The sequence below is a fragment of the Hordeum vulgare genome, chromosome 2H (genome assembly GCF_904849725.1).
Source record: "Hordeum vulgare subsp. vulgare chromosome 2H, MorexV3_pseudomolecules_assembly, whole genome shotgun sequence".
Taxonomy (NCBI): Eukaryota; Viridiplantae; Streptophyta; class Magnoliopsida; order Poales; family Poaceae; genus Hordeum; species Hordeum vulgare.
In genome coordinates this window covers 45,155,124-45,176,718 of record NC_058519.1, presented here as the reverse complement: position 1 = coordinate 45,176,718, position 21,595 = coordinate 45,155,124, and the positions used below count along the sequence as shown (strand labels likewise).

The 21,595-nt window shown below is 44.2% G+C and overlaps 2 protein-coding genes across 2 annotated transcripts; one reads left to right on the top strand and one right to left on the bottom strand.

The window, feature by feature from the left end:
* The first annotated feature begins 9,641 nt into the window (after positions 1 to 9,641).
* On the top strand, positions 9,642 to 10,278 carry LOC123429477 (flowering-promoting factor 1-like protein 5). The gene has a single exon (XM_045113506.1). The coding sequence runs from the start codon at positions 9,739 to 9,741 to the stop codon at positions 10,042 to 10,044; it is 306 nt and encodes a 101-aa protein (XP_044969441.1). The 5' UTR covers positions 9,642 to 9,738; the 3' UTR covers positions 10,045 to 10,278.
* A 3,092-nt stretch (positions 10,279 to 13,370) lies between these two features.
* Positions 13,371 to 14,065, bottom strand: LOC123429476 (flowering-promoting factor 1-like protein 5). The gene has a single exon (XM_045113505.1). The coding sequence runs from the start codon at positions 13,957 to 13,959 to the stop codon at positions 13,654 to 13,656; it is 306 nt and encodes a 101-aa protein (XP_044969440.1). The 5' UTR covers positions 13,960 to 14,065; the 3' UTR covers positions 13,371 to 13,653.
* Between the last annotated feature and the right edge of the window lie 7,530 nt (positions 14,066 to 21,595).

Genomic DNA, 21,595 nt, shown 5'->3' with positions numbered 1-21,595 from the left:
GAGAGTGCTGTTTTTTTCTTACCACAGCGGCACATGTGAGACGATGCCCGATTCTCCCTGCTTCTCCACAAGACTCGACCAGGAGCACACATCCTCGAAGGAACCAGTAGCGTTGCTTGCTCCCTTGACCCAGCTCTTTGCTACGGAACATGGTCGAGACTTGAATGCGGAGCTTGCTGCACACGGCATATTGTATCCCTACTTGCAGAAATAGTAGGAACTCACATATTGTAGAACTTGCAGCAAGTTCAAAAAATGTAATAGGACCGATATATGTCTAGAAAGCAATATGTCAACTAGAGATTCATGTCTACAATTTGCTAGAGAATAAAATAGAAAGTCAGGATACATATTATATCTGTCAAAATAAGGACCAATATCAATCAGACCCTTTAAGTTTAAAGAACATGGTTTCAATTTATTCTTTGCATATTACATAAGTAGTTCTGTTGCAGGGCCTCAATTTCCTACTCTCACTCTAGCCTACCAACAGTTTAACAACACTAATAGATTTGCATATGATGCTACCACTTAATTTCAACACATTTCCTTCTGCTCCTCGTTGGGACAATCTTACTTATCCAAAGGACTTCGATTGATCCCCCTATACTAGTAGATTATTAACATCTTGTGATTTAATGCATTTTTTTATCATAGATTTCTTAGCTTCTTGCATATCTTCCGGACTGAGGAATATAATATCTCTTTTCTTTGGAGTTGACTTAGGAGGTGGCTCGGGAGGTGTCCAATGATCGACATTTATAAGTAAGTTATTCAATAATTATTGAGCTTGTTCAACCATCCTTTCCCCGAAATCACAACCAACACACCTATCTAGATAGTCCTTAGATCCATTGGTTAGTCCATTATAGAAGATATTAAGGATTCAGTATTTTTAAAAGGATGGTGAGGCAAATCATTTACTAATTGGAGAAGACTTGCTAATTAGAGAAGCCTCGCCAAGCCTGAGGGAGATACTCCTCCTCAAGTTGTTTAAAATTATATATTTCATGTAAGGTAGCTTGCCTCATATGAGAAGAAAAATATTTTTCATAGAAATAGTATAGCATATCGTGGGGATAATGCACGCAATGAGGAGCAACATTATTAAATGAAGTTTTACTATCACCATTTAATGAGAAGGAAAAAACATAAGAATATAACAGTAACAGATCTTTTGCTCTTGAGAAAATATGGTGGCAATATGATTCAATTTTGTGAGTACAACAACTTTTTTATATTCATTACCATGGAAAAGATCATACTCTACCAATGTAATCAGTTGAGGAACAACAATGAATTTACAATCCTCATCATCAACAAAAATAGAAGAAGTGGAAAACTTAGGATCATGTTTCATCATTTGGTTCGTGGCCTTTTCTTGAAGTATAGAAATAAAACCCTTCAAACATTTCTTGGTATCATAAACTCTCTAATAATATCACTGGGAAAAGTGTAACCATCAGGAAGATCAAGTATCTTAGTTCTAGCAGGAGTACTAGGTGTAACAGGTGATACTTAATTTTAAGCAAATTCATTTTCTTTAGCTTTAACAATATGAGCATCTAGCAATTCACGAAGTGACACAGTCTTATCAAGCAAAGTAAAAGTATCATCGTAAGTACCATCAATAGAGCAAGCCGTGTTTATTACTCGATACATATCATCAACTAAAGCATGTGGTGCTGGTGTCACAAATTGACTTAAAACAGATGGTGAATCAAGCATAGAGCTAGTTGGCAGTTTCTTACCTCCTCTCGTCTTAGAGGGCATGATCTTCGTCTTAGAGTCTCTAAGGTTCTTCGTAGTAAAGATAAATTGCAACAGATAATTAAATCCCAAGTGAAATTAGTACGTATAGCTATGCTCCCGACAACAACGCCAGAAAATAGTCTTGATGACCCATAAGTAGAGGGGATCGCAACGGTCCTTGAGGCTAGTATTTCACCCAAATTTATTGATTTGACACAAGGGAAGTCAAAGAGTATTTCATCCAACCACATATGAGAATCACTACCTTAAAAAATTTATTAGTAGCACAATATTGTGTGACAATTATAATAGTGGTAAGAAACTAACAATACGAGTAATAATAGTAGGAATTTTGTAGCAAACATAGCACCAACAGTAAGTTGAGCAAATACAATAGTATTAAAATGTAGACATAGGGTAGCAATGGATATTTAGATGAGATACAATATATATCTTTCACAACCTACACACGATAGCTCCAAATCATCAATCATATGTAGCCATGTATTCCTTATATAGTCATACGTGCTTGCAATAGGAACTTACATAATATCTTTTGGCCTACCCTCCCGTGGCAGCGGGGTTCTAACAGAAACTAAGGGTAATTAAGGCGCTCCTTTTAATACGGAACCGAAAGAAGGCATTATCACATAGTGAATGCATAAACTCCTCAAGTTAAAAGTCATCCCGCCGATATCCCAATTCCTAGTCACCTTGGGGGGGGGGGGGTCTAAAGTTTAGAACCATAATAGGTGCATACAACTTGCATGCAAGATCACTTATGAATTATGAATTATGAAGAGGGGAATCGGGTCGAATGATATTTCCTATGTATTCATGAAGTTATCAATATAGTGCTTGAACACTATCAGTAATATATACTTAAAAGTGTGTGATTTGTTTGTGAGTTTTCACATGTGATTTGTTTAGCATACTCCTCATGAAACTAATGAAGTGGCTAATGAATTAGCTAGTTGGGCATAGTTTAATTCTTCTATTGGTTGGATGGTCGCACCAACTATAGAACTAGTGTCTATTTTGATTTATGGTGTAACCTTGATTAGTATGCAATAAAGAGGTTGTTTTGACATCTAGCATAAAAAAAACTCTGCTCAAGGATATGACCTCATGATGAGAAGGTGACATTCCTTGCCGGACGCGGGGTTTCTTAGCTCGAGCTCATTGAAGTCAATAGTAACAAAACTGAATTTTTGTTGTGACAAATAAGGATAAATGTTCTAAGAGCTTGAAAAATTTCATCGTGGAATCACATTTCTGGAATTCATGAACAAAAAAATTAAATCGATACTCTCGAAATGTTCTAAGAGTATTGATTTTTTTTTTGCCACGACTTCCACAATTGTGATTTCAAGGTGAATTTTCAAGGTCTTAGAACATTTGTCAATGTTTGTCACAAAAAAGGTTTCGATTTTTTGCTTATCTTTTGATTTACTTTATTTCAATATCAAGTTTGAAATTGTTGACCGGGCCTGTCGCCTGGTTTTTTATTTACTTTATTTTACTGTTCACCCGAGCTCATTTCTACTCGGGCTGAGAAGGTGACTTTGCTTGCCAAGCATGTATTTCTAAGCGATGTCAAATCCCAACCAGATAGAGATATTTTCCGGCTCTGCTTGTACATGCCCATGCATGCTCCATCAGTAAGCTTTTATAGTTACATGACGGGTCATTCTTTCTTCTTCTAGAAGAAAAAAGGTGATCTCGCCAACGCCTCTCGAAAGAGATTTCCTTCGTCGCGGTCCTTCGGCAGCTCCCCTCCGCCACAATCTTGATCGTCGGTGGTAAGGGGGGTCGTGAATCCATGTGTGTGGATAGTTTTAGGCTAAAGTAGGTTCTTTTTTAGGCTGTTCACCGTCTTGGCTTTGGTGACGACGATGATGGCGCTCGATAAATATTCTTTAGATCCTTCTACGGCAAGGCGATCGACCCTACGGTTGAGAATGGTTTTGGAAACCAGTCTGTTCAAGCAAGGATGATGTAACAATGACGACATCCTCGTGATGGACATCTATCAACGGGCTTCGCTATTGCGATGACGTTTGCTCCAATGCTAACGCGAAGCTTGGAGGTAGTACAGGAGTGAGTGTTGATTGTGGTCTGCATCGGTGGCATCTGGAAGACGATATGTCTGTTGGGTTCATGGTTGATTTATGGGAGGTGTGGTTTTCTCCTTCGGCATCTTAGGGGGTGTCAGATCTGAAGTTCGATGACGTGTCCGGGGTGTCATCCCGGTCTAATTCGTTCAACGGTAATGACTTCACTTTTGATGAATCACCTTGAAGGTTCGCAAAGCTTCATATAAGCGATGAAGTCACGTCGAACTCGGATGAGGAGGTTATTCCTTTTTTTATTTTCTTCGATGGTTGTCATGATGGTGCTCGAAGTAAGTGATGGACGTTGGTGTCAAGCTCAGAGATGTTCTGTTATTTTGTTACTTTTGCCACAACGGTTATTACATGACTCATACTTTAATTTTTACTATATGAATAAGGCATGTATTATCATGAAAAAGAAATCAGACGGGCTTGTATCGTCACCATTGAGTAACGCACGCAGAGCCCAGGTGTACACGTAAAGCCAAACGCGCACACGTGCGCGCAGCATACTGTTCATTGGCCGCGCCATGTGCAGTCGCGTACTGTTCATGCGGGGCCACGCACCGTTCGCCCGGTGTGCGTGATTCTCGCGCCCTGAGACTGAGCCATCAGCTGAACTTTCCGTCCGAATCTTCGCCGTCGCCGTCGCCGTCGCCCGTAGGGGAGAGCGGTCAGATTTGGCATACCGCACCACCCCCGGCCACGCGCGTGGTGTTGACGCCGCATCGCTCGAACCGGAAACTGATTGGTTCCTCCGTGCCACCGGGGGATCAAGTGGCGGCGCTGCGCCTCCACGTGAAGGCCCTCGTGCGACAGCTCCCTCCTGCACGCAGCGTGCGTGCACGCCTGGAGCAGCACATTCCTTCGTCCACGGCGCGCCGGCCGGAGATATTTTACCGGACATTGCTTTGCTACTGTTGCAACTGGCAACTGGCAACGGCAACATCACCTGATCTTTTTGCTGGGTTAACTTACGGCTGCTAAGATTGCGTACGCCTTTTTGAGCAATGTGTGTGGCATTCTCGTACGTACGCGGGTGTGCTGGCTGGCGTTTTGACTTTAACAGGGTTCATTCAGATCTTCATATGGTGTCATTGTCTCTTTTCCCTACGACAAATGTAGTGGCAATATTCTGTTCGATCCGTGTTTCGAGTTTGATTGTCTCAGGGTCGTGGATCATCATCTCTCGGGTAGGTGATCTCTTTTTTTGGTGATCTTTCATTTGGGTCGTGTTGCTTTGGCTTTCTATTTGGTCTGCCTGGCGACGTGCCATCTTCGGCCTAGATCCGAAAAAATCCTGCCCCTGATGCTAGTAGAGGTAGCAGCAGCGGGATGACCGTGGCGACTTCGGGATGTGTGCAGTGGCGAGGTCCGGGGCGGCCGTCGGATGACGGGGGTTGTGGGTGGTGTTGCTTTGCCTTTCTACTTGGTCTACTTGGCGATGTGCCATCTTCGGTCCAGACCCGAAAAAATACCGTCCTTGATCCTGGGTAGAGGTAGCAGCAGCGGGGTGACTGTGGCGGCGGAGCGGACCATGGCGGCTTCGGGATGTGTGTAGTGGCGAGGTCCGAGGCTGCCGTCGGGTTTGCAGGGGCTGTGGGCCGGCTTAGGCCACGGTCGGCAGCCTCCTCCATGCTCCTGGGTAGGGGCGGTTGCGGCGTGGTGGTGGTGGCGCTTGCCGCATGATGTCACATGACGGTGACGCTCTTTGATTGCGTGCATGGGGCGCCATGTTGTTGTAGGTTGGAGGGGTGGCCCTCGACGTTGGTGCTAAGGGGACGAAGCGAGTCGAAGGGAGCCGATGGAGCAGCATGCTTGGCGGACAGAGGTTTTGGCTACCACGAGGTGGCCGGAGGTGCTGCTCGCGATGGAGGTCCCCTATCTGGATCCGAAGTGTACGAATCTGATGGGGGCTATGCCCTCCTCTCCCGGTAACGCTACTTGGCAGCTGGCTAGCGACGCGGGCTGGCCGTCGGTGTAGGAATTGAACTGGTCCTCTTGCCGGGGCTACTTTCTCGCCCTTGTGTCTGTTTCGGGGCCCCTCTGTTCTTGTCGAGATGGAGGCTCATGGCTTGGTTAGGGTGTTGGACACGTCTTTCGGCATCGATGCTGAGTTCGTCTGAGGATGCTGGGATGGTGCCTCGGATGGCAGGATCCACGGTTGGCTTTCTGACAGGCTCTGCGGTGGTGGTGATGCCTTCACCTCTTGACTGTATGGGCGACAAGGGTGTAGTGGCGGAAGGCTCTGGGCTCCTTTGTTGGGTCCTATATCTAGTAGGATTGGGCAGACTCTCGTTATGGTGATGGTCAGGTCACCTCCTGGTGGTATTGGCGAGTTTCCAAGCGAAATATTCGCGTTGGGCGTCAGTGATGGCGGATCCCGTGGGTGTCGTTCTATTCTTGAAGGTGTATTCATGGGTCTGGTTAATGGGCCATGGCTCCAGGAGAAAACCCGTGTATGTGGGTTCAGACTCGGTTGTGATGACACTTCACGCCATCACCATCCTAGGAGCTTCGTTATGGAGCATTAATGTCGTCGGTCGGAACTAGGCGAGGTGTTAGGCTAGCTCTAGGCTTCTTGTTATATCTCTCGATCGGCTTTGTAAGAAGGCCTTGTCATCACATTATATGATTCCATTATGTAATGTACTGTGTTATTGCTTTAAATATAAGCGGGGCGGAAGCCTGTTCGGAAATGTGTTGTCTTCTATGAATATACATCCAACTCTTCTGCATGGTTTGAAAAAAAGTATTATGTTCGATCCTATTACAAGTTGATTAGTTTTTTTGCTGGGGGGGGGGGGGGTCTGCTACAATCTGGGAGAATTTTTGGAAATCCCAGTCCATGCAAAATTTCTTGTTTCCCTTTGGCTGACTTTTCATAATAAAATCTTTACTAGAGATGATCTTCTTAAGAGGCAACACGTTCATGACTTAACTTGTATGTTTTGTGATGAATTGTAATCAGTACATCACTTCCTTTTAGTTGAGTTGTTGCTAAGAAAATCTAGAAATGTATATCTAAAGTGTTTGAATTTGTTCCACTGAAATCTATGTTTGGCTTACCTAAGCTTTGGTTTCAAAGTGCTAAGTTTGTTGTGATTAATATAGCATGTCTTGCCTTGTGGAGCTTGTTTTCTTTTCTCAAAAAAAGAGGTTGAAATCCTCGGCTTCTACATCGTTATGATGCACACAATCATTTTTGTTAAAATGGATAGATGGCAATGAGGCCAAAGTCATCAACAAACATGGTGCATAACATGAATAACTACGATAGACACATGTGTAATGACATTTATTTTCGGAGGTGGGAGCGGAAAGATGTCGGGGTCCTGCTGAGAAGAGCAAGCATCCTGCAACATCAATGTAAGATCGTGTGCAACGGCTCTGAGTCGGTGCTGATGCAGAAATGCTTGCTCCTCTTGGATCGGCGAAGAAGCGAACTTCTAAGAATTTTCTAGTTGATCCTGTCTACGGATGGGACGGATGAACAACGTCGACTGTACATAAGAGACAACATCAACCGGCACTCCGTCTGGTGTAATAGGCTAGGTCTATTTTGTCGATTATTCTGCCAAAATTGTATCCATGAGCTCTACTGTTTTGTTATTTTTAAAACATGGGCAGCTACGTTTCATTTCTCGGTCGGATACTTTGGCTTGGTCGTGGGGCCGTCAACATTCATGTTTGTTTTGCTTGGGGCAACCCTTTAAGATCAAATCTAGTGGCACTATTATTGCCAAGTGGATATCATAAAGCCACAAATATTTATAAACCATAACTTATGGTATGTTTTTTGCATAACCACAACTTTTGGGGTAAGTTGGATCAACACACCTAAATTTCTCATTTAAAGTAGTTTGATTTATTTTTTATTGACCTTGCCCACTAGTCAGTCTAACATGGCGAATAAACAATTATCTACCAGCTCCCTTCTGAATAAATTCGAATTTAATCGAGCAAACACAAAAAGGATGATGAGGACACACGATCTGCGAAGGAGCACAATTTGACCTAAGAACTTGATCTCACCAGTGAGGTGGTAGCCGTGATTGAAGGGTCAGGCAAAAATAAAGTGAGGTCGTAGATTTGATGCAACAAATGCAGACAGGAGGAGCCATCATGGCTCCGTTGATCACCGCCGCCATGAATAGGTAGTAGAGGTGGTGACTGTGGGTGGGTGGAAGTGCTACGACGATATAACGATAAATTTCTTTGCGGACATCGAAGAGGGTGACTAGGAGTGCACATACACATAAGGAATATGAAGTTATGTTACCAAAATGGGACATCAGATGCTGACCAATATTGATGAAGAATAGTACAAATGGTACCACGGCCCTTGGCCACTAGATCTTCCACGTAGTACAAATGGTACCCAATCACATCAAGAACAATTGAGTTTTCTAATTCATCTACTATTACAGGTTTTTGTTTATTTCTAGATCTCCTTGGAGACCATTTCGACGGAAGTTCAAGATTTCCAGGGGTAGAAATGAAATGAAAATGAATTGAGAAAGCATTCCTAAAGAAGAACTAATACTTTGTGATATTCAAAAGATTCTGTTACAGGGAATCTACACTCTCTTTCTTTCTTTTTTATCTTTCTTCCTGCTTCTCTTCTCTGCTTTGCTATGTTACTCCTTTTGCAGATGGTTGGTCATCACCCTTAGATTTATTGTTCTTTGCTTGTGGTGGGTCTTTAATCTTAATCTGGGGCTGACTTAATAGACAAACCCTTGAGTCAAAACAATACTGGGCATAGTTATTGTGTTTAAGTCATTTTAGATTTATGCATTTTAGGAATGGTATAGAGAATCACTTTTGCTTTGGTAGACCCCCCCACCCCCACCCCCGTTGTACACCCCCCCCCCCCCCCGGTCCGTCACTTCACAAAACGTAGAAGCAGAAACGCATACCCACCTCGTATTGTATATTACATGTCGTCGTACATATACATTGTATATGTACGACGGCCTGTAATGTATAATACGAGGCATAGAGAATATATAGAGACCACAAAAGTGAGATAAATGACTCATATAAATTAATTAATGAAGAATGTCGTGAGGAAGTCCAACAACAAACTAAGCATCTTGTTGCAGAGAAAAAGGTAACTCCTATGTTACTTTGAAAATATATGCTTCAGCTTCAGCTATGTGAATTCTTATTTCCTCAAACAAATGCTATCTTCTTCTCAAAATCCAATCTATATATTCTTACCATGATTTCGGCGATTTTCTTGCTATTAATCAAACAAGCATAAAACGTATGTCTAAACCCGAGGATTCCACAAATCAAAGATAAAGGATTTCAGATCAATTAAACACAAATTTTAATTGTCTCAACAACAAAGTTTAACAATTTTATGGAAATCTTCTGTTGAATCTAACACTAATAGACTTTCTTGTTAGCTTATTACTCAGATAATATTATTTAAACTTCTGGCCAATTATAAGCTCAAGATTTTGGTGAGTATACTAGTAAAGCCAGATGGAGGAATTACTCGGTTAATTACGTGTAATCTAAGAAGAGTTGGGGAGAATAATACTAAGCACACACTTCTGAGCAGATGTATAGACGAATGTATGTTGCTGTCGTCGAATATCGAAACATGAAGGAATTACACCAAAACATAAGAAACAAGTCTCTATCGGTCTATGCGTCGCTTTTCATCGCATCCTCTCAGTGCATCTTGAACAAGCAGTGATCGCCAGAGTTGGCTCCCATCCGCCTATATAAACACATCACCCGCACACCATCACCAGCAGAAGATAACCAGCCTGCAGCAACTAGTACAACACTAGCAAAGACCGACCGATCGAGCAGCTAGCTGCTAGCAATAAGGAGAGTAAGAGGAAGAAGAAACATGGCGGCGGGGGGCGTGTGGGTGTTCAAGAACGGGGTGATGGAGCTGGAGCAGGAGGCGACGAGCCGGAAGGCGCTGATGTACGTGCCGGCGAACGAGAGGATGCAGTCGCTGGAGGCGTTGGAGCGGCGGCTCGGGTCGCTGGGGTGGGAGCGCTACTACGAGGACCGCGCCATCGTGCAGCTCCACAAGCGCGGCGGCGTCGACCTCATCTCCGTTCCCCGGGACTTCTCCAGGCTCCGCTCCACCCACATGTACGACGTCGTCGTCAAGAACCGCGACCACTTCAAGGTTGTCGACTTCTAGTTAGCCATCTTCATCGGTAATATTCTTCATATTCTGGGCGGATAAATTCGTGGCTCTGCACCACAAATATATGTATAGACGTCATATACGAATAAGCACCTACGTGTGCGATTATGCATGTGTTGTACTGTCCATATGTGACTTAGTATATACCCGTGTGCCTTTGTAGGAACATGTAACCTGTGTGCTGGAAATAAAAATATACGTATGCGAGTACCGGGGTTTACAATCTCTGATTCCGAAACTTGGACCCTGCCGAAATAAATACTCCCTCTGTCCTAAAATAAGTGTCGATGACCTAGTACTCCCTCCAGCTCACTTTATAATTCCGACGCGTGTACCTAGGTTGTTAATTTGACCAATGATAAACATATATTACAAAAAATATATTATTCAAAACTTTAGATGTTCTATTTTTTGATGATATTATTTTTATATTAAATAATATATTTTATATAAATCAAATTGACGATCTAACTACACGTGCGTGCCTTCTAAACTGTGACGGAGGTAGTATAAAAATTATACTAACACAGTATTAAATCTGCGACACTTATTTTGGGACGGAGAGTGTAAAAAATATCGAAGGGTTCCCCTGCTTCATTTTATGAATGAGGCAAGCAAAAGCACACCATATCACAGTAGCTGAGCCAGAAAAAGAACAAGCAAAGGTCTACTTCTACGACAACAGATAGAAGCAAACAGTATCATCAGATGGACAAAGAGAAAAAACGGGCAGGTCTAACCTATTACAAATCATCAGCCAACGATCAGCTGGAATCAGCTCTCCGGTAGGCTCCACGCTGCTTATTCACCTGGTCCACAAGGCCGATTAACTCCACATAATTCTCAGCAGCTCTCCTCTTCTTCGATCTAGAAGCAGCAAGCACTCATCAACACTGGGAATCAGCGCACATGATCTTCCATTGATGAAGCATCATGCTTACTCTTCCCATGAGTGCCCTGTTCGAAGCCAAGGCCGGAAAACAAACATCGTTATGCATTGTCCACAAGCTCCACAAGGTAGCAATGCAGACCATATTAACTCCAGAGTTCTTACTATTTTTGTACAACAAAAGTATATATTTCAGTCATATCATGAGGCACATCGAACTTGAAGATTTCTGTGATACACTTCCAAAGTTCGTTTGCAATAACACAATGGAAGAACAAATGATGCACTGATTCCAGTTCACCACAAAAGAGACAAGTTAAGTCATCAACATGCTTTTCTTTCACTAGATTATCTCTATTCAAGATTTTGTTGTTTAAGGCCAGCCACCCAAAAACTAGAAACCTAGGAGTGACTGTAATTCTCCAAAACATCTCCTAAAAAGGAGTAGAGACGCATTGAAAATTAATCCAAAAAAACGACTGCATTAGATTCCAGAGTCTTCTAATTTCCAAACAGGTCTATCAACCATGGAATTGGGAATAAATGAGGATAGAATGTCCAAAGGTTCATTCCGTTTTCCACAGAAAAACTAGGCTCCAGCCGCTCCACGCATATTCTAAAAGGAAGTTTGAGCAGTTGACCATCCAAAACTTGAGAAATAGAGTAATTGTGTTGTTCACAAATATCATACATATCCCAAAATTGAGTTTTCAAGGAGCAATTATCATGCCAGAAACTAATATTCTTAGTATCCCTCAGCATTGATTTATAAAATGGTCTAACACCAACAAAAGCCCAAGTCACCCCTTTCTAGTTAAGGGACCCAACATTCATTTATTTTTTAACCATAAAACATTAGGTCTACACTCTACAAGTGTTATATTAATGATCCACAAGGATCAACCAGTTTTTATCACCCCCAGCAAAATATCTTTTGGCCCAAGATGCTAACAGAGACATGCATGTTGAATTTTCTTAAATTGGGAATCCCTAATACTCAAAAGGCATTTTTCTGGGGCACAGGCCCACAAGTTGACAGGTGATGTTTATGGATATTGCCCAAATTCCCCTAAAGAAATGCGACATATGTGAAGTAATAGCCTTAATAGCCCATTTGGGAATCATGATGATAGACATTAAGTACAGAGGTAGGTGATGGTGGCGTCTTCGCCGTTGTCCCCTCCTTGGAGGCACCATCTTTGAAGACTTGGTTCCTCAAGTGGCAGATGAGATGGCACATGTATTGCATATTGGGTCGATGTCTTTGACCGTGGCCAGTGAGCGAGTTCCAATATTTTGGGTTGATGCGGCTTATTGTACTCAACGAAGCTCAAAAGGTTCATACCCGCTCCTCTTTGGTTTTGTTTTCTCTTTCTAGGGTCGTGGTTTCGATGGCTATTTTGCTCAGTGTTGATGTTCTTGTGTACTTTGATGGTGCTGCAGACCTAATTGAGCTAGGTCATGTTGCCGTGTTATATAAGTCTTTGCTCCGTTCATGGTTGGGTTTATTTGTAAACTGGCCAATTCTACTTCTTAATGAATAGAAATAGCTCTTGTTTGTTTCTCAAAAGGGAATAACAAGACATTTGATTGGTCGCTACACTGGGACAGATGAACTGGAAAGCCAACATGCTGCACCACCACATCGCCCACACTGTGATCATATGTGAGAGGAGCAACCACATCATCCTCTACTAACCCAATCCCTCCTTCTCGATGCCGCTAGTTGGAGACTATATGTTGCTTACCATTCTTTGAAAGATCTAGAATACCCGCAACGCAAGGCTTTTCATGACATCGGCATTCATAGCTCACTTACCATCAAGAATATCACATCTCCGACTCACACTTTATGAACTAATCTCTCAACGTACCCTTTATAACATTCTGGACGTATCTCCTAGCGTGGAGCATCATACTTCTGATTGCAAAGGAATAACCCACCACCACATCCCAAAGAAACTTTTGCAGCAACTATGCAAAAAAAAGATGAGCAATGTTCTCGTCAGAACCGCACAAACACACCCACACACATTCCTTACGGCCAACCCAGCCCTATACCTCTATGGAGAATATTGTTCCAACTGGCAACGTCACACTGCATCCATGATCCAATTGGCAAGTACGGCTTAATTTGAGCTTTTTCTGCCCCCGTAGAGAATCTGTGGCAGATAAGGAGTGACATGGCGTTGTTTGTTTACCTCTAGAGTCTAGAGACCAAAGACCTTTCTAGGCATCTGCCTTGGCCAACCATAAGTCTAATATACACAAGTGTATGCACGTATGCACTCAGGCTGGTCACGTGCAGTGACTTGTAGCCACAGTAACAAACAGAACCAGATCGATCGATCGATACCCTCGCACTACGTCCACTCGACATAAGACGAAGAACGATCGATCTCGCAAGCAACACACACACGGCTTTACTATTGTTCCATTCATTTTATTCCACAGAAAAGGAAACTAGATACATCATACTTTTTGCAATCATATAGACATATAGTATATATCTCCACGAACCATAGGTACGTGTACACCGTTACATCACACACTGCGTTTATATACCACGCGACAGGCGTGGTTAGCAATCTTCAAATCGTTCAAGAAAAAAAACACATTTATTTGAACCGGACTTGTAGCATGTATGCATGTTCTATGCATGTATGGATGTATACCTAGTTGATTTGGGGCAGCTTAGGCGCGCATATGCATGTCTAGAGGTCGACAACCTTGAAGTGGTCGCGGTTCTTGACGACGACATCGTACATGTGGGTGGAGCGGAGCCTGGAGAAGTCCCGGGGAAGGGAGATGAGGTCGACGCCGCCGCGCTTGTGGAGCTGCACGATGGCGCGGTCCTCGTAGTAGCGCTCCCACCCCAGCGACCCCAGCCGCCGCTCCAGCGCCTCCAGCGACTGCATCCTCTCGTTCGCCGGCACGTACACCAGCGCCTTCCGACTCGTCGCCTCTTGCTCCAGCTCCATCACCCCGTTCTTGAACACCCACACGCCCCCTGCAGCCATCTTTCTTCGTCCTCTTAGTCTACTTACTAGGTGAGCTGCTAGCTGCTCGATCGATCGATCTTTGCTAGTGTTGGCTGGTTATCTGATGTTGCTGATGGTGTGCGGGTGATGTGTTTATATAGGCGCATGGGAGCACTGCAATCACTGCTTGTTCAGGAATGCAGTAAGAAGATGCGCTCGCATAGATCGATAGAGACGTGTTTCGTATATATTCCTTCAATTCTTCTCGGTTATACGCGCGTATGTTTCACCTATTCGACAGCAACGGACATTTGGTCTTCAGGCTATGTACATTGTATGTACTCCTATTTACTTTCGAGGCAGGTATCAATCAGCTTAGGCAAGTGGGCAGGCACTCTCGAAGTCTCGAGCTAGTGATTACTAACATCAAGAACTCTTTTTCCGAAAAGGGGCAATAAGTAACAGGGGAACGCTACGCTTCAACCGGTCGATTTCTAGAAATTATCCGTCACCTGAATAGTCGTTGGATGCCCTAGTTAATAGCCGTTCGATAGCCGTATGATCTAGCGTCCGCATCCCGCATGCTGAATCGTTATTTCCCGCAACAAGCGGTCAGTTGCAGAAACTAGACACTCTTCCCCGACCCTGATAGAGTTGCGCCCCGCGCGGCGCCGCCACCAGCCCATCGCAAATCAGCCCGCCGCAGGTGTGCGGGAGCTCAACTGTCGTCTTCGAGGAGATCTCATCAAGAAGCCTGGGTTAATTTCTGAAACAACATCTCTGTTCCACTATGAAAAAATCATGAAACCCTAGGTTCCGCCGCATGTGTAGTTTCCCCTTTGACAGACCTACGCCCAGCGTCACCATGCAACGGTCCTGTCATAGAAACAATGGCCATGTTGTAAAAACAATTTCTGAAACAACAGTCGCGTTGTAGAAATAATGATCAGGTTACAGAAACAACGACCATATTGCAGAAACAATTTCTAAAACAACGGTCGGCGGATCACCACCAGATGTCGCAATCTAGCGGTCGCATGTGGTCCTCTATTTTTGCAACAAAGATCATGTTGCGGAAATCTTTGTAACATAGACCTTGCTACAGAAAATTTTGCAATACGGATCATATTATAAAATATTTGTGCAACAGAGATCATGTTGCAGAAAAGAGGAGCAGAGAGTCAAAGCGATGGAGAAAAACAAAGATGAATGAAGACGGACGTACCAATGAATCTCCCCTAATAATAAAGCGCGCAGCGCTTCTGCGTCCGTCGTCGGTCATTTTGCATAAAAGCCCTCGCAGTTTCAGGTAATTAACCCGCAGTCCAATTTTAAGTCAGAACGAACCGCTTATTTGTCATTTTGCAGAAAAGTCCTCACAATTTTAGATAATCAACCCGCGGTCCATCTTTTAGTCCCAGCCGAACCGTTTTTTTGCATTTTTCAGAAAAATCCCTGATGTTTCAGGTAATAAACCCGTCGTCCCTATTTAAGTCAGCCAAAACATTTTTTTATTTTAACAAAAAAAACCCTGACTTTTTAGTTAATCAATCCATATTTTATCTAAAACAAAATTATCCATATCTTTTAAACCGTAACTCCGATTTTAACATGTTATATATGAAATTTGATTGAAAAAATATGTAGAATCTAAATAGGATGTTATTTTTAGCTGTTGAATACTTCTTAAATATTATTTTGGGTGCAAACTTAATCTGTAGTGCACGGTCTTTTTTTTCCTCTCTTTCCGGCGACCATACGAATTGTAATAAATATCCATTAAATTAAAATCAAATTCACAGGAAAGAAAACATCGTTAATCACACATGCACACCTTTGGAAAATCTCGTAGGAAGAAACAACATATTTCTCATCTTATTCCGAGTGATTGTACATTTAAACACGTTTTCGTTGTGTGAGCACTGAGGCAATCGTCGACAACACAAATGTGATGCCATGTGAAAATATATTGTGTTCAAAGCGTGTGTTATTTTCTCTTACGTTGCAACGCACGGGTTTGTTTGCTAGTGGGATAAAAACGCATTGACCAAAAAGATAAGCTTGCAGCTAGCATGACACGTGGCAGGCATAGAAGACGATAGATCCTTCATGTGCAATCCGTCGGCAGGAGGAAAACGTTTTCCTAAGTAATATCAGGTTCGTATAGTATATTCGGTGTCTACAAAAACATGATATCAAGGCACTGATGATGTATACAACCAAGGCGGCGCCTCTTTTTCAAAAAAAAAAAAACACAACCAAATTATAAAATAGAAATAATGGAAGCGAACCCAAAGCGGTCAGTTGCAATTGACGACATACATCAATAACCATCGGGACCAACCATTTCTTGCCAACACATGCACTATGAGAGAAGTTCTTCAAAAACAACACGTTGAGGAAGGTAACAACACATAAGCATTAATGACGTGGCACACTGCAAATGCCCGTCTTGTCGTTATGCAATGGTTGCACGCCATGTAGCCCACGAGAAAAGGTTTCACTAGTAGAAAACGGGCATTTGGCCTGAACCCTTTAGTCCCGGCCTGCCTCTGGACCGGGACTAAAGGCCCGGCCACGTCGTCTCAAATCGCAATGCCTTCCTCGAGGCTTTAGTCTCGGCCCGTAAGGAGCCTTTGGTCCCGGTTTGTGTTTCAAACCGGGACTAAAGGGATACGCGGTGTGCAGCCCGCATGTGCGCCACCTTTAGTCCCGGTTTGTGTCTCAAACCGGGACTAAAGTCCTGTGCCTATATATAGCACAGCCCCCCTCTCCCCTCTCCTTGCATTTTTCTTGGATGACAGAGTGTGGGTGTGTGCTAGCTCTCCTTTTTTTTTTATGCACTAGAGGTGTTTGTTGAAATGTGTGTTAGAGCGATGCCGCTTCAGTTCACCGAACACAAATACGATATGAGATGCCCGAGCCACGCTTAAACCTCTTCCTCTTTATTTCTACTTATTCTAAAAGGTTAGCAACTATATTTCCTCGTTTGGACCGTGCGGTACTAATTTTTAGGATCGTGATTGTATTTGATATACTGTCGTATAACGCAGATGAGCCATCCATGGATGTATGGTGATCGACGCACAACCGCTTATAGAGAAGGCGTGCATTCTTTTCGAGATGCAGCCGATGCGAACAAGCATGGTGGTGGCTATATGTTTTGTCCATGTGTTGAATGTCGGAATGAGAAGGATTACACTTCCTCAAGAGTCATTCAGAGCCACCTGCTTCGGTCCGGTTTTATGTCGGGCTATAATGTTTGGACCAAGCATGGAGAAAAAGGGGTTATGATAGAAGACGACGATGAAGAAGAAGAGAACGATGATGACAACTACCGATCTATGTTCCCTGAGTATGCTGATACCGCAATGAAAGACAATGAAGAAGAAGATCAGGATGAAGAACGGGAACCAGATGAGCCCGCTGATGATCTTGGCCGGATCATTTATGATGCACGGCGAGGTTGCGACACAGAAAAGGAGAGGTTGCAGTTCGAGCAGATGTTACAGGACCACAACAAATTGTTGTACCCAACTTGTGAAGATGGCCAGAAGAAGCTAGGTAGCACACTGGAATTGCTGAAGTGGAAGGCAGAGACCGGTGTGACTGACTCGTCATTCGAAAAGTTGCTGGTACTGATGAAGAAGATGCTTCCAAGAAAGAACGAATTGCCCGCCAGCACGTACGAAGCAAAGAAGCTTGTCTGCCCTCTAGGATTAGATGTGCAGAAGATACATGCATGCCCTAATGACTGCATCCTCTACCGCGGTGAGAAGTACGAGAATATGGATAAATGCCCGGTATGCACTGCATTGCGGTATAAGATCAGAAAAGATGACCCTGGTGATATTGAGGGCGAGCCACCCAGGAAGAGGGTTCCTGCCAAGGTGATGTGGTATGCTCCTATAATACCACGGTTGAAACGTCTGTTCAGAAATAAAGATCATGCGAAGTTGTTGCGATGGCACATGGAAGATCGTATGAAAGACGATAAGTTGAGGCACACCGCTGATGGTTGGAAGTGGAGAAAAATCGAGAGAGAGTTCCCGAGATTTGCAGCTGACGCAAGGAACTTATGGTTAGGTCTGAGTACAGATGGCATGAATCCTTTTGGGGAGCAGAGTTGCAGTCACAGCACCTGGCCCGTTACTCTATGTATCTACAACCTTCCTCCTTGGTTGTGCATGAAGCGGAAGTTCATTATGATGCCAGTGCTTATCCAAGGTCCAAAGCAACCCGACAACGATATTGATGTGTACCTAAGGCCATTAGTTGATGAACTTTTACAGCTGTGGGCCGAACCAGGTGTACGTGTGTGGGACGAGCACAAACAAGAGGAATTTGACCTTCGAGCGTTGCTTTTTGTAACCATCAATGATTGGCCTGCTCTTAGTAACATTTCAGGACAGTCAAACAAGGGATACAATGCATGCACGCACTGTTTGGATCAGACAAAAAGTATATATCTCGACAAATGTAGAAAGAATGTGTACCCGTATAATCATCGTTTTCTTCCGCCCAAGCATCCCTTAAAGAAAAAAGGCAAGCATTTCAATGGCAAGGCAGAACCCCGGGGGAAGCCTGTCATCCGTACTGGTGCTGAAGTATTTGATATGGTCAAAGATTTAAAAGTAATCTTTGGAAAGGGTCCTGGCAGACAACCTGTTCCTAACGGCCCTGATAAGCGCGTACCCATGTGGAAGAAGAAATCTATATTTTGGGAGCTACCCTACTCGGAAGTCCACGAGGTCCGCTCGGCAACCGACGTGATGCACCTGACGAAGAATCTCTGCGTGAATATTCTAGGCTTCCTAGGCTTGTATGGGAAGTCAAAAGATACACCGGAAGCACGGGAGGACCAGGAACGTCATAAAGGAAGATATGGCATGCATCCAGGGCAGTTTCAAGGGCGTGCTAGCTACGCTCTTACTAAGGAAGAGAAGGAAATCTTCTTTGAAGTCCTTTTCAGTATCAAGGTCCCGACTGGCTTCTCGTCGAATATAAAGGGAATCGTAAATATGAAAGACAAAAAATTACAAAACCTAAAGTCTCACGACTGCCACGTGCTTATGACGCAATTGCTTCCGGTTGCATTGAGGGGAGTTGTACCGGAAAATGTTCGCCTGGCAATTGTGAAGGTATGTGCATTCCTCAATGCATTTTCTTAGAAGGTAATCGATCAAGAAAGTCTATCAGGGTTACAGATTGATGTGGTCCAATGTCTGGTCAGCTTTGAGTTGTTGTTCCCGCCATCCTTCTTCAATATAATGACACACCTCCTAGTTCACCTAGTCGAAGAGATTAGAACTCTCGGTCCCGTGTTTCTACACAATATGTTCCCCTTCGAGAGGTTCATGGGAGTCTTAAAGAAATATGTTCGTAACCGTGCTAGGCCAGAAGGAAGCATCTCCAAGGGCTATGGAACAGAGGAGGTCATTGAGTTTTATGTGGACTTTCTTCCTGACCTTAAGCTGATTGGTGTTCCTGAATCTCGGTATGAGGGTAGGCTGACAGGAAAAGGCACACTAGGAAGGAAAGCAAAAGTATGTATGGACGGGCATTCTTTCTCTCAAGCACACTACACAGTTCTACACAATTCCACCGTGGTGGCTCCGTATATCGTGAGACACAAGAATGATCTCATGTCACATTTCAACCTACCAGAATGTGAGAATGAAGACGCCGTAGACAAACTAAGGGCCAAAGTCAAGCAGTGGACTCTAAAGAAGATGGCCGAACTATTCCGTAGCTGGAAGAAGAAGCTATGGAAAAACTATCTGAAGACAAAGAAAGTGCAAGTATTCGAGGGGTATCTAGCCAAGCAGGCGAATCACTGGAAGGCATTTCAAGAGTACAAGGAGTCAGAAGATGCCCAGGCATTATCAGAAAAGAACAAGATAAATGCCGACAAGAAGAAATATCACCACAAGCTGGGGCCAGGGGGCTATGAGACTGCCATCCCAAAGTGGGATAAGAAAGAGCAAGATCTGCTAGCTAAAGGCATCGTACCTGAACCACTCCGTGATGAGTGGGAATTGAGAGCAAGAAATTGGTTCCTTGCGCATGGTGGTTCGTACGACGAAGAAACATGGGACCTCATCTGCAGTGACGGTCTTAGGATACCCAGGGAGAATTGGAAAAAGATAGTGAAAGAAATTAAGGAGGGAAAAAGAAAGTTCATTGCAGATAGAGAGAAAGATTTGCTCACACTGGTCCTCGGCAATGACGAACATGGAGGACGAACGCGAGGCTTCGGTCCTTCTTACCCGTGGTGGCTTGGGTTTGCCAGAGACCAAGACACTTACAGAAGCCGAGCGAGAGCAAAGAAGCGACAGGGGGATGAGGAGAATGACAAGTTCAACCAGTTGCTTGCCAGGATTAACGAGCAACAGAAGCAGATTGATGAGCTTAGAGGAGTAGCGCGCCAGGAAGATCCTGCATTTTATATTACTGGCGCCCCATCTAAGCGGAAAAGCAGCGTGGCTGAATCTGAGGCCCCACCCGACGATGCACGAAGAATGATAGAGGGCGGTCCCGGCTACCCCGTGGATGGAATCAAGGAGTCAACATCATGTGAACTCCATCAAAAATTCAAGAACATATCCATGAAGGTGGTCGTCGGACAAGCTTTACCTTCTGGCCCTGATGCACGCTGGCATGGCCGTGAGATTCCAGCTGGCTTTGCTAAAGTCGGGGTGGATGAAATCATGGCGGGGTTTCATGATATGGAGCTCGACATAGCTGGACCCGAAGATGAGAGGACACTCGGAGAAGTACTGGGTGGAGTCATCCTATGGGACAAGAACTACAGCAAGTTTCCAGGCTCGGCCCCAAGGACAACACCGCCTCTGAGTCGTCGCAGGTCACCTACACCTCCATTACCTCCAAGCCCTCCACATGACGTCGGCCAGCACAACACGAGTCCATCTCGATCACCGCCGCCGGACTTGGGTCGTCCGTCTCCGCCGCCGCCCGCTCCGGATACTAAGCGGAAGCGTGCCAGCAAGAACGCTCCGCCGATGATTTCTAAGCGATGGAGCCCCCCAAAGCGCAAACTGTCGCCCCTCCCAAAGGTACCTCATGCTAATCTTCCTATTAGACCTTATGATCGTACCCCCGAGGAAAACGCCAGGATAGCAAAGGAACATCATGATGCGCAGATGAAAAAGAAGGAACCCGAGCCCCGCCCGGAATACACCGAGAAGCAAATAGCATTTGCAAAATACTTCATGACCCATCCATCACAGTATGACTTACACCATAAGCCTGATGACTATACACGCACATTGCAGAAGGAAGTGAAAAAGAGCAGATCACGTGCAAGTGCAAGTGGGAGCAAATCAAGTTCAACTACAAGCAAAAAAAGATCAGATGTTCCTCAGCTTGGACAACAGGCCAAACAGTCGATCCCACCCCTCAGGATGTTACCCGAGAACGTCCCCCCTCCGGTGATTTGGAATTAGCAAAGAAGTGGGCGGATGAATGGGGTATCCCGGTTGAAGACATTCTGGCTTCCCAAGACGACAAGTTACCCAAGGCTGTGGTAGCCCCTAAGCCACAGTTTGTCATGGGAGCGCCTTTGGTCAGCAAATATGATCTCCCAACAAATATGCGTTACTTGCATACATGGTACTTAAGTGAATCAAAGAATGGGAGAACGATGATCGTGGTG

Coding starts and splice junctions, on each gene's coding strand:
- LOC123429476 (XM_045113505.1), bottom strand. CDS start 13,959: ATGGCTGCAGGGGGCGTGTGGGTGTTCAAGAACGGGGTGATGGAGCTG.
- LOC123429477 (XM_045113506.1), top strand. CDS start 9,739: ATGGCGGCGGGGGGCGTGTGGGTGTTCAAGAACGGGGTGATGGAGCTG.